The sequence below is a fragment of the Phaseolus vulgaris genome, chromosome 6, assembly GCF_051622355.1.
Source record: "Phaseolus vulgaris cultivar YP4 chromosome 6, ASM5162235v1, whole genome shotgun sequence".
NCBI lineage: Eukaryota > Viridiplantae > Streptophyta > Magnoliopsida > Fabales > Fabaceae > Phaseolus > Phaseolus vulgaris.
Genome location: NC_143503.1, coordinates 18337791 through 18351203, shown reverse-complemented (window position 1 = coordinate 18351203; position 13413 = coordinate 18337791). Strand labels below are relative to the sequence as shown.

General features: G+C 39.1%; 2 protein-coding genes across 2 annotated transcripts; both read right to left on the bottom strand.

The window, feature by feature from the left end:
- Positions 1-446: 446 nt before the first annotated feature.
- On the bottom strand, positions 447-1133 carry LOC150027242 (uncharacterized). The gene has a single exon (XM_090303888.1). It carries the CDS (start codon positions 1131-1133, stop codon positions 447-449), a length of 687 nt encoding a protein of 228 aa, XP_090160014.1.
- Positions 1134-1422: 289 nt separating this feature from the next.
- On the bottom strand, positions 1423-2275 carry LOC150027241 (uncharacterized). Its single transcript, XM_090303887.1, has 3 exons — positions 2081-2275; positions 1877-2005; positions 1423-1509 (listed from the first exon to the last, which is right to left on the bottom strand). Exons 1-3 carry the CDS (start codon positions 2273-2275, stop codon positions 1423-1425), a joined length of 411 nt encoding a protein of 136 aa, XP_090160013.1.
- Between the last annotated feature and the right edge of the window lie 11138 nt (positions 2276-13413).

Below are 13413 nucleotides of genomic sequence, written 5' to 3'. Positions count from 1 at the left end.
TTATATGATGAGTATACTAAGTAGTAAATGGATCGCATGGATAAAATCATTTCACTACATAAAAATCATTAAATATAAATTAATTTTAGTGATCAAAATATAATTAATAAAATTAGTTTTTATATTAATTAAGTTAAAAATTTCATAAATTAAAAAAGTTATTAGTATTTAAAATAGTTTTTATTATTATAAAAAATTTATAAAGTAGTTTATAAATTAGTATTTAACTATTAGCAACCAAAATTTTAGTTACTAACTACTTTATATTCTAAATTAGTTTTTATTAGTTTTTTAGAAACTAATTTAGAATCTAAAATATTAGTAATTAAGACCTTGATAAATATTGGTCCAACCCTTATACATAAAGAGCTAACGCCTTACCAACCTCCAACCAAGGAACACCTTCCAACTTAAAAAAGGAACAACCAAACCAACTCAAGAAAGCATTAAACAACCAGCCTCATACAATCCACTGGGTTCAAAACCCAGTTGGGGTACGTAAAGGAATTACAACAGGACTTTGCAAAAATCCAAGACCAAACATTTACCTGTACCAGTGCAAATACCTCGAGCGCATCTACCACGCCCCTGTCGAAGGTCACCGAGTTCCTATGTCTCCAAATTCTACTCACAACACCAACCCAAATCGCCCCCCAAACGTCATTAACCACATCAGAAGCCGAACACAACCTGAATTGTTGGAAGTTTACCAAAGGGTCCTTGTGGATAACAAACGACACTCCAAGCCACTCAAAACAAAGACACCACACCCGCCAGGTAAACTCGCAGACGGAAAATAGATGACTGGACGACTCTTCCACCTTCCCACACAAACCACACACCAGATTCTCTACCACCACCCCTCGCCTTTCCAAATTTACCCTAGTAGCAATCTTATTCTCCATCACCCTCCAAGCAGTGACCAAAGCGGAAGGCAAAGCTTTGCACCTCCACAACTTACTGTAAATTGGAGAAACCTCCCCAACTTTATCCTTCCTAACCTGAATATAGGCTGAGTTAACCGTAAAAGTATGAAACCCCCTGCCTTCCAAATCCAGCAATCTGCCTTCCCCGATTCCAACTTCACCCCTTGTAGTAACTGAAATAACTGCTCCACCAGAGGTTTCTCCCATTCAAAAAAGGGTCTACACCATTCAAAGTGCCACACCCAAACACCATCAATCCAATTCCCTAGTTCAGCCACCTTTGCAACTTTTGTCACACTAAGAGAGAAAATTATCGGGAAAACACTCTTCAACGCTCCACAACTCAACCAACTGTCCTCCCAAAAAAGGATAGCCCTCCCTTCACCAACTTCCCACTCAAACCCATCTTCAAAACTTCTTCCCCAACCCTCTGAAGCCCACACCTCCTTCAAATCTTTCCACCAAAGAGAGTCCCTACCAACTTTACCTTATTCTCTCAAGCTTCTCCACCCACCATACTTAGAAACGAGGATCTCTTTCCACAGACCACCCTTATCCGTACCCAACCTCCAGATCCACTTACCTAAAAGAGCCAAATTAAACAACCTTAGGTCAATAATACCTAGACCCCCATAGTCACGAGGCTCACAAACCTTTTTTCAAGAGGCCCAAGCGATCTTCCTACCATCTAAACCCCATCCCCAAAGGAAATTCCTTTGTATTCGCACTAACTTCTCTGCCACCATAGAAGGTAACTTAAACAATGACATAAAAAATAACGGGATTGAGGAGAGAACTGATTTTAACAAGCAAATCCTCCCAACCAACGACAAACACCTGCCTCTCCATCTTGACAATTTACCCTGAACTCTCTCTATCACCCTGCTCCAAAACGCACCCCGTTTGTGACACCCTCCTATCGGCAACCCTAAATAAACGAAAGGAGTTACCATCACTTTACAATTTAGAATAGCCGCAAAACTCTTAAGCAAGCTCTGATCCAACCCCAACCCACCGATAGTACCCTTCACAAAATTGACCTTAAGCCCAGAAGCAAGCTCAAAGCAGAGTAAGATCGCCTTCATATTGAAGACACTTTTTATATTAGCTTTACAAAAGAATAAAGTGTTGTCAGCGTATTGTAACATATTTACCTTCACTTTATCCCTTCCAACCTCCAGACTGTCAATCAAACTCTTCTCTTCTGCCATCCTGGAAACCCCAGCCAACCCTTCCGCAACTATCAGAAAAAGAAACGGTGCTAACGGATCACCTTGACGAAGTCCCTTCCCAGGAGTAAATTCTCTAGATGGGTTTGAGGGAAAATCAGGACTTAAATAACCTAACATACTTAATTCCAAACTTTATCCAAAATTAACACTCCAAATTATTCATAACACAATTCACAATATTTTGTTTGAGAATTTGTTCAATTAAGAATGTCGGACTCCTTAACTAATGTGAGATGCGATCAAAATATGAAATAAATGACTTATAGAGTAAAAAAATTAAAACAAAAAGAAGGGGAAGAGAAAAAAAAAAGATTAAGATTTTTCATTAACTTAATGAGTCACACAATACTTACATTGTATCTAATTAACTGAAAATTAAATACATATTTTTTATTGAATTAAATGTCTCATATATATTTGTTGGAAATAACGTTAAATTTAAAAATTTGGATAAAGTGTATATCACATATATACAATAGTATTAAAATGAAAAAGAAAAAAATAATCTTCATACGTTAAAAATAACTGAAATATTAACTAATTTATAAAAAAAATTCTCATTTAACATGTACGAATTTTTATTTTTAACTTGTTGTCAACTTTAATCTTTTAATCTTTAAACGGATAATTATAAGGTTCCTGAACTTATGATTCTTTTCAGTTCTATGAAAAAAGTTATCCCCTGTTCATGTTCTAACCAATCTTCAGATGAAACTTGTCCCTCAATAGAGATTTCCCATGCTAAGTTCCAAAATCTCTCCCTTCTTCTTCAAATTCCAATTACAACTTTCACTAGAAAATTATTAAATAAAAAATAATTTAAAAAATAATAATTTTTATATTAACTATATTAAATATTAGTTTAAGGATTAAAAAAATTATTAATATCTAAATTAGTTTTTATTATTGATAACAGTTTCATTGATGTTCTTGCAGCTTCGGGGGAAAATAGTTGCAGCTACCAAGAGTGCATGGCCAATTCACCATCTCAATACTCATTAACTTTTCTCACTATAAATAGGTGAGAATGAGGGACAGCCGCGAACGACGATACTCTGGTGTATGGCGACAATGCCAAGGTGGATGGAGGGAGGACCAGCGGGGGAAGCAGATCGTAGAGACAAACAAAACGTTCTCAAACGAAAGCTCGACTTTTTTCTTCTCAAATTTTCCAAGTACCCATGGTGAGTATGACATGTTGAAGATTTTTCAGAGATGGGCTAGGGTGAAAGAGGTATTCATTTCCAAACGTAGAAATAGGTGGGGAAGAAGGTTCGGGTTTGTGAGATTCTTTATGGTACCGAATGTGTTCAAACTGGAGAAGGAGTTGGATCAGATCTTCATTGGTGATATGAAACTTTATGTTAACTTGCCAAAATATAGGAGATCTGAGCATTTTCAACAAGGGGGGCGCCACTTGTGGAAGGCAAGGATAAGCACCATGCTCATAGACCAAAAGGGCAATTGAGGGGCAAGGAATGGAGAGTAGTAAAAGGGAAGGGTGGTAACAGGGACCATCTAGTGAAGCAGTCGTATGCTGAAGTTGTTAGGAAACAGTCATAGGATCAGTGGACGGGACCAAGTATTGACACTACTTCAAAAGTTCTCCCATGGATGTCATATAGTGCAGTAGGTTGGATGGTACCGGATTTAACCTATACGGCTCTGTGTGAAGAGTTTATCAAAGGGGGTATGGCTATGATTAAGGTGAGACCTATGGGAGATAACCTTGTTCTCTTGACTCCTAAGGAAGGTGAAAGCATGGAAGATATTATTAAGCTGAATAAAAGTTGGTTTACAAGTGTCTTCGAGGCAATTGAACCGTGGTCTACGTCAGTTGTAGCGACCCATAGGCTGGTATGGGCGAGGTGCTATGGACTTCTTATTTCACTGTGGAATAAGGATTGTTTATCTAAGTTGGTTGGAGAAGTGGCACAGCTGGTTTTCTTTTGATGCGTCAACTGAGCTGTGGGAGAACCTCGAATATGCGCGTATCCAATTACGGGTAGCGATTTCAGGTAGAGTTGGAATATCCAAAGGGTTTCAGGTTAATGGGCGTATTTACAACATTAACATTGTCGAGGAGGAACCTAGCCAAGTAGGAAGCGCATGCAACTGCCCTCAACATTGTTATGCTTCTTCGGACAACATTTCATCAATGGATACATTCATAGAGGAGACTATTTTTTCAGACAAAGGATCTGAAGATGGGGGTGTCAACAACGCAGGTGTTGTCCGGCGGGATGAGGAGGCTGAGGAAGTTAGAGCTTTTTCACTAGAGACAAAGTTGGGACAAATGAAGAAACTGGCCCAGCTAGAAAGGGGGGGAGAGATTGAAGATAATCAAATATACCCATATGAGGAAAGATGTGTGCAGGGGATGTCTGCAGATGGGGCAGCGGTGTCAGTGCAAGAAAAAGTCAATGCAATTCATACCCTTATTCACAACTCTTTTTTTGAGCTAGCTAGCTGTGTCCAACGTCTTAGGCCTTCTTCATCTAAACCTGTTTTAAGTATGGGCCTGTTACCAAAGGCCCATGTAACTAATAGTTGTGGATTGGGCTGTGAGAGACAGGGAGCAAAGGTTGGAACAGAAGAGGGCGGTATTACGCCGAGAAGAGGAAAGACGTCGATGCAGCCGCTGGAAGGATCGGAAAAGATGATGGAGACATCAGTCAATTTCTTTGGAGGGGTGAATACCGATCTCATAGATGGGGCTTTATGCCCAGTTCGTTCCTTTCGCGAGTGCGCGGACAAAGGGGGACCTTCTATCTGTCTGCAGCATAATCATATTGGATTACCAGGAGAATCAAGTAGTGTGGACAGTTCAACGCCGAAAAAGAAAGAAGAATTTGATGATAAAATTAACTCAAGGGCAGAAGCAGAATCCAATACACCAGAGAGTGTGCGTAGACTTCGAAACCTGTGGGAGCAAGGGAGGTTTGGGACCACTACATTATGGCGTCAATTCTTCATCCAGGTTAAGTCGCTGCTCCTTTGCTGAATCTGAAAGTGACATTGAACTTTGTAATAATAGATTGAGAATTGAGGATACTGTTGATGAGCCAGTACAGATTTGGGATGCGGGCAAACGGTTAGGTTTGAGGTGTTCAGGGGAGGAGGTGAATGTTGTAGTAGAACTGGAATGTATGGAAGTTAGGGACAAGGAAGTCAGAAAATGTGCAGAGGAGGGCACCAACCCCGTTGGTTTATGATTATTGTTGATCTTAATATTAGGGGGTTGGGGGGGGGGGGGGGGGGGGGGTACCAAAACAAATTATCCGAAACATTGTATTACTAAGGAGAATGCGGAATTTGTGTGTTTGCAGGAGACAAAAACTACGAATTTCTCAGATATTAGATGTTTCTCACTTTGGGGGAACAATAATATTGGTTGGGTACATTATGAAGGCAATAATGGAGCTGGGAGTATGATCTCCATGTGGCAGAAAGATAAATTCTGCTATGAGACGCATGTTGTGGGGACTGGATTCATTGCGGTAGTAGGTCAACATATTCATTATGGTCACAGGTGCTTCGTGGTTAATGTTTATGCAGCTTGTAATCTTAGAGCAAAAATCACTTTATGGGAAGATTTATCGTCTTTCAGGCGGACCTATCAGAACATGGTTGGTTGTTTTTGTGGAGACTTTAATGTTGTAAGAAGGGAAGATGAAAGGAAAGGTATTGGTAGGGGAACCAGCCAGAGGAAGGAGATGAGTGGCTTTAATGACTTTATTGACACAAACTGCTTGGTGGACATACCAACTGTAGGCAAAAAGTTTACTTGGTTCAAACCAAATGGTACTGCTAAAAGTAGGTTGGATAGATTTCTTGTGTCTGAAGAGTGGATTCAGTTGTGGCCTTTCTACAAGCAATATGTGCAGCAAAGAACCGTGTCCGATCACTGTGCTATTGTGGCGAAATCTTGGGTTAAAGATTGGGGTCCTAAACCCTTTCGTTCGATCGATGCTTGGTTTTTGGAGCCAGGATTCAAGGTGTATGTACAAGAGAAATGGGGCTCATACAATAGCCAGGGTAACAGCATGTCTAGCTTCAATGACAAACTAAAATTGATGAAGGCTGATTTGAAAGTGTGGAATATGAATGTGTTCGGGTGTTTACAGACAAATCAAAGGCAAATTCTGAAGGAAATTGAGAACATTGACGTTAAGGATGATAATGAAGGTCTAGAGGAGCATGATCGACTAAAACGATTGGAGTTACTGAGTTAGCTGCGATTGGTTGATAGTAAGATGGATTCTCTTTCAAGGCAGAAAGCAAGAGCAAATTGGTGTAAGTTTGGGGACATGAACTCCAGATTTTATCATACAGCTATCAGATGGAGAAGACTGAAGAACGAAGTTAAAGGAGTGGAAGTTGGGGGGCAATGGTGTGAAGAACCGGAAGTGGTTAGAAGGGAAGCAAAGTCTTTGTTTGAAAAAAGGTTCACAGCTACACAAGATTCTGGAGTTAATATGGGATCTGTGGAGTTTAAATGCCTTCCCCAAGAAATCAGCATAAGCATGGTTGCAAGTTTCACAGAGGAAGAAGTAAAAGAAGCAGTGTGGCAATGTGAAGGAACAAAGAGTCCAGGCCCGGATGGATTCAATTTCACGTTTATCAGGAATTGTTGGGATTGCCTTAAAAGTGACATTATGGAAGCTTTGCACCTGTTCCATGAAAATGGAGTTATACCAAAGGGTTGTAATGCCTCTTTTATAGCCCTGGTACCTAAAGTGCCTGATCCCTTATCTTTAGACCAGTTTAGGCCCATTTCCCTTGTAGGCACTTTTTATAAGATCGTCTCTAAGGTCCTAGCGGGACGTATGAAGGGTGTTCTTCCTTTGGTTATTGATGAAAACCAATCAGCTTTTTTGAAGAACAGAGGTATGTTTGATAGTGTACTCATGGCAAATGAGGTGGTGGAGGAGGTTAGGAGGAACCGGAGAAGTGCACTCTGCTTTAAAGTGGACTATGAGAAGGCATATGATTCTGTAAGGTGGAACTTCTTATACGACATGTTACAAAGGCTAGGCTTCCATAGCAATTGGGTGAGGTGGGTTAGAGGGTGCTTGGAATCGGCTTCCATTTCGGTGCTTGTCAATGGAAGCCCAACAGAGGAATTTATCCCGTCAAGAGGGCTGAGACAGGGTGATCCTATGGCTCCTTTTTTGTTTCTCGTGGTTGCTGAAGGTTTGGCTGGGCTTGTGAGACAAGCGACTAAGCTAAAAATGTTAACAGGCGTGAAGGTGGGAAGGAAGGAAATAGAGTGCAGCATGCTTCAATTCGCGGACGAAACTTTGCTCATGTGTGAGGATAATTTTTCAAATGTGTTCACGATAAAGACGATCCTAAGATGTTTTGAACTAGTCTTAGGTTTGAAAATTAATTTTCATAAGTCCAAATTGGCAGGGATAAATGTGGATAGGTTCACTCTGGAAACTTATGCCAAGTCTCTCAATTGTTTTACAATGCGCATGCTGATGACTTTTTACGGCAAGTGCACCGCGTTTGTCAGAAGTAATAATTGTCCCTAAGGACGGATATCGATCCCACAAGGAACAGTGAATTATCGAGTACAATAGTTGCTAAATATAAAAAGAGAACAATTAAAAGAGTTTTGAGTTAATTGTGTTGGCACTAATCAATAAGAAAACAGACAAAGAATTAGTTGTTTCAATTGGAAAAATTGGGATTAAGTTTCATCTCTCTCACTCTCATGTATTTTGATTAGCATGTTAATATTAAGTTCTTTGATTGAAATTGATGCCCGTAGAAAATTCATTTATATCGATCTCTCGCATATAAAATTCTTAAGAATGTTTCCTAAATATCGATCTCTCGCATACTTATAAAAACAACTTAGAAATCACAATCAGACGTTAATGGCAATTAACATTTCAAGTCTATCTCTAGCACTCAAATATGTTAAGTATTGATGTTTAGGTCTGAACCCTAAAAATACCTCTCAGTCAGATTTAAGATTCTCAATTTGTCATGGAAAGTTAAAAGTAAAACAACAATACCAATAATCAATCAAGAACTAAATATTAATATATAAGATATCACCTCAATACATAAGAGTTTGAGCAGATTACTCCCAATCCCAAAGGGTAGAATTAGCTACGCATACTTCTAGCACCTTCCATTCTCCCAATTGGTTACAATTCACTCTATGGTGTTTTCCTCTCAATCTGGCACACTAAGGTTTAGCCTCTAGCCCTCTATTTATCCTAGTTTTCTAGGGTTAGGCTAACGGGCTAAATAATAAAACATAAAAAAGGCCCAATCTTCATTTGTATCTTTTTCCATTCTGGGACCTTCTATCTTTATCTTTTTAGCTCAAATCATTCATCTTTAATCCAAATCTCCAATCTTCCTTAGAAATCTGCAATTAACACCAAATTTGGGAATAAAATACTCTTATTCAAATAAAGATCATACAAAATGTAAAAAGGTATAAATTCATAAATTAGGGATTATTTTATATGTAAATTAGCAATAAATCCTCATAAGTGCCTATATTTTAATATGAAATATTACTGAAATTAGACACTTATCACATGCCTTTCAAGTACTTGGGGTTAGAAGTAGGAGGGAACCCAAGGAAGGTACAGTTCTGGGAACCGGTTGTCAATAAGGTCAGAGCTAGGCTTAGCACTTGGAAAGGGAGGTGCTTATCTATGGCGGGTAGGATTTGCCTGATCAAATCTGTGTTCACATCTATTCCCCTTTTCTACTTATCTTTCTTTAAAGCTCCGATCTCGTTCTGTAATACAATCACGAGCATCCAAAGGAGTTTTCTGTGGGCCTGGGGTAGAGATAATAAATCTATACCTTGGGTAAGTTGGGGGAAAATCTGTAAACCTTTTGAGGAAGGTGGTCTGGGTATCAAGGATATCAGGAAATTCAACTATGCGTTGATGGCGAAATGGAAATGGAGGCTAATGAGTGATGAGAAGGGGAAATGGAAAGATATTTTGGGGTCCAAATATATGGTCACATCAGATAATTACCAAGTTCGGCCTTGTAATCACTCTTGGTGGTGGAGAGACTTAGAAAAAATATGTAGGGAGGGTAATGGTGTAGGCTGGTTTCAACAAGCTGTTAAATGGAATGTCAGATCTGGGGACTTAGTTCGTTTATGGGAGGATCCTTGGATTAATGACAATAAACTCAAGGATTTATTTCCTAGGTTATACTCTATTTCGCTGAATCAAGGGATGACGGTGGGTGAAACTGGTTATTGGGATGATCATGGGTGGACCTGGCATTTGAACTGGAGAAGGGAGAGATTTTGCTGGGAGTCGGATGTGGAGGAAGAATTATTAACAATTCTAGCCAGGGAAGTTTTGGTTAAGGATGCTAAAGATTTTATTTCTTGGAGTGGGAATTCCAAGGGGTTATTCTCGGTAAAATCAGCATATGGTCTCTTAACCAATCAGGTTTCTGAACCGAGTAATGCTGTTTTTAGTCTGTTATGGAGGACCAAAGCTGTCCCAAAAGTGTTAACCACGGCCTGGAGAATCTTGCTGGACAGAATTCCGACTTATCAGAATCTTGTGGTACGGGGAATAGTGGTGAATTCACCTCTGTGTGTATTCTGTAACTTTCACGTTGAATCCACACAACATTTGTTTTTTGGATTGTGCTTTTGCTTCCTGTGTATGGATGATGTGCTACCAATGGATAGGTGTAGTGGGAACACAAAATAGGGACATTTGTAATCACTTTCTGAACTTTCACTTAACTAATATGTTTGAAAAACAGAATCAGGTCTGGAGGGGAGTGTGGGTGGCCATCACACGAAGCATATGGGAGCATAGGAATAATGTTATCTTCAGACAAGGAGTTCCCGATCCCGAAGAAACTCTACAAGCTGCTCAACTTATAGTTTGGCTATGGCTAAAACATAAGGAAAGCTCGTTCTCATACTCTTTCTCTGATTGGATCCTTAACCCACTTCAATGTCTATTGAGTGTTTGTTAAATAGGGGAAGGATGGTGTATGCTAGTATCTATACACTGTTGTGGGGCTGGTTTGTGGCAGGTTTAGGGTAGTCGGTGGTCGCCGAAGGTATGCATCATCGCCGTTTATGAAGAAGGCCAACATGATCGTCGGACAATAAAGAGGCATTCTCCATGCGTGCGTAATCGGTGGTCGCCGAATGAAGTGGCGATCTCCGTGCATGCGTAGTCGGTGGTCGCCGAGGTGGTGCATCATCGCCGTCTTTGAAGAACAGAAGTTCATTGGAAGTGAGGGGCGATGTGGATGAGGACACGTGGAAGGCCAATATGATCGCCAGTCGATAAAGCGGCGCTCTCCATTCGTGCGTAGTCGGTGGTCGCCGAAGGTATGCATCATCACCGTGTTGAAGAAGGCCAACATGATCGCCGGTCGATGTAGCGGCGATCTCCGTGCGTGCGTAGTTGGTGGTCGCCGAAGTTGTGCATCATCGCTGTCTTAGAAGAACAGAAGTTCAGATATTGGAAGTGAGGGGCGATGTGGATGAGGACACGTGGAAGGCTAATATGATCGCCGGTCGATAAAGCGACGCTCTCCATGCGTGCGTAGTCTGTGGTCGCCGAAGGTATGCTTCATCGCCGTTTTTGAAGAAGGCCAACATGATCGCCGGACGATAAAGAGGCGTTCTCCATGCGCGCGTAGTCGGTGGTCGCCGAAGTTTCGATGATGCGGCGATCTCCGTGCGTGCGTAGTCGGTGGTCGCCGAAGTTATGTATCATCGCCGTACTTGAAGAACAGAAGATCAGATAGCCGAAAATTGCCGTGGTAGGCACATCGCCGGGTTACCAGAAAGCTTAATTGAAGCTGTTGGAGGTTTACGTATAAAACTGAAGACCTAGGCAGGGGGTAATTTATGTTCACTGTCATAGGAGGTTGACAGAGGCAGCACTAGCCATTGGGTGTGGAGGTTGCGGAAAGTCACTCTCCAAGTACCATTCAACCTGGTGGGAGGACCTAATGGTGTTATGGTGGTGTGAAATTTATGTTTAGTGTTTTGAAACAGTCCAGCATTACAATAGTAGTAGAATGGGGCTGTTTTTATGATATATCTTTTTATCCCCTGTTTTGGGATACCTCGTGGAGGTCCTAAAAAACAGGGTTTGGGTTTTGTAAAGGGTTGGGATACCCCTTTTGTATCCCCTTAATTTAACTTAATTATTTGCTGATAAAAAAAAAGTTTTTATTATTGATAAATAATTTTTGAATTAATATCTAATTAGTCATCAAAGTTTTAACTATCAATTATTTAGATTCTAAAGTTAATAACTAAAATATAGGTAACTAATTAAATAACAATTTTAAAACTACTTATCAATAATAAAAATTAATTTAAATATCAATAATTTTTTTAATTTATAAAATAGTATCTAATTTAATTAGTATAACAATTAATTCTACCTACCACAACTTCGCTTCATCCAACCAATCCAACCAATTGAATGATATGCTAATCGTGAATTTCATATAATCTCTAAATTTGGGAGCAATATAGCTAAGGAAGACAAAATTATTGTATTTTCATCTTTAATTTTAATATTTTTTATTATTTACTTTTAATTTTTACTGAATATTTAATTAATTTTTATATATTACGATGGAGAACGGTAAAATAAAAGAATAAGTACCAGAGGAACTTATAAGTGTTTTTCACAAAATACAGAAGATAAAAAAAAGACTGTTGGCGTAGGGGCGTAAAACATAGTAATGGCCAATGGAATCATATATTCCTAAATCAGATAACTTTATAAAACAATAAGAGACTTAATGTATGCTATTTAATGTTAGAAAAAACTACAGAACAAAAAACTAAAAAAAAATATTTCTTAATTTATTTAACTAATTGTTAGTACAATTGTCCGAGACCAAATATCCTCTACCGAGCTTCTTCAATCTTCTCTTCAACTTCAATCGTACTTTCGAGATATCCGAGGCTAGGGTACCTACCAAAGCATTCTAACATTCAAGTCAGTAAAAATTAATATTAATGATTTAGTTTTGGATCCTATTTATACTACCTTGGTGGCCATATCTTGTCAGAATGGCTAAACCAGACCTAATAGGTGTTAATCCCGTTTTATTATCTCTTAATTGAAATTAGCGTCTCTACTCCATGATATTACGTGGACGTTAGATTTTACCGAAAGACCGTTAAGCCGTCACTAGTGCAAAAAGATTAAAAGAATACTCCTTATTAAGTGCGGGTTTGCGCTTAAACGCATTTGTAAAAAACGCGGTGGCATTTTTTAAATTAATTTGATTTACAAATGCGGTTCTAGAGTAAAACCGCATTTGTAAATCAATGCCAATGATTTACAAATGCGGTTTTACTCTAGAACCGCATTTGTAAATCAAATTACCCTAAAAATTTGAAGCGCGCCACTCCAGTTTCACACTTTCACTTTCTTCTCCGCTCTGGCCTTCGTTTTCACTGTTCTTGCGCTCGCGTCTTCTATGCATTTTCGTTCCTTTTCACCATTGTAAGTTTCGCGAATCTCTTCATTGGCTTTTTCGTTCCTTACTAGTTTTCGTTGGCATTGGCATTTTCGTTCCTTACTAGTTTTCGTTGGCGTATTGGCATTTTAGGTTACTGTTCCATTGGAATTGCTCCTTCATATTTGGTCTTCGTTGGTCTGTCGCTGCTCCGCCACCGCCACTGCTTCCGCCGCCGTCGTTGTCGCGTGCCTCTGCCACTCCGATCACCAGCAACCTTGGTTCACGGAAAGGTTGGTGTTCTATTTAAACTTTTTTGAATTTTTATTTAATATTTTGAATTTATATTTTTGTGTATTATAATTTATATATTATTATATATAAATTTGTATTATATAATTTTTATTTTCTTAAATTTATATTATATATTTAGTTAGTTGTTAATTACGTTTTAATAAAAGTTTTATGTTATGTTAGTTGTTACTTTTATAATATAATTATCGTGTTTGGATTGAGTCCGGGGGTGTTCGACACTCGGCAAATGTGTGAGATAGAATACTAATTATTAGAAAATCCTAACTATTCCAGAATATATAATGGATCGAGGTTGAATTAATGTTGTTCGTATAAGTGATGAGTACGAAAGGGGAGTAGAAGAATTTATACAATTTGCGCAGCGTAACGCGATTATTAGTGGTCATGATGGAGCAAAGATCAGGTGTCCGTGCGTTAACTGTTTGAATGGAAGGATACTGGATGTGAATATCATGAGGGAACACCTGCTATGTGATGGGTTT

What these genes read in the sequence shown, in the direction of transcription:
- LOC150027242 (XM_090303888.1), bottom strand. Translation starts at nt 1,133, where the DNA reads ATGGGAGAAACCTCTGGTGGAGCAGTTATTTCAGTTACTACAAGGGGT.
- LOC150027241 (XM_090303887.1), bottom strand. Translation starts at nt 2,275, where the DNA reads ATGTTAGGTTATTTAAGTCCTGATTTTCCCTCAAACCCATCTAGAGAA. An exon ending in TTGGAAGGGATAAAGTGAAG is followed by an intron (nt 2,006 to 2,080) that starts GTAAATATGTTA and finishes TTCAATATGAAG; the next exon opens with GCGATCTTACTCTGCTTTGA. An exon ending in TTCTAAATTGTAAAGTGATG is followed by an intron (nt 1,510 to 1,876) that starts GTAACTCCTTTC and finishes TGGCTCTTTTAG; the next exon opens with GTAAGTGGATCTGGAGGTTG.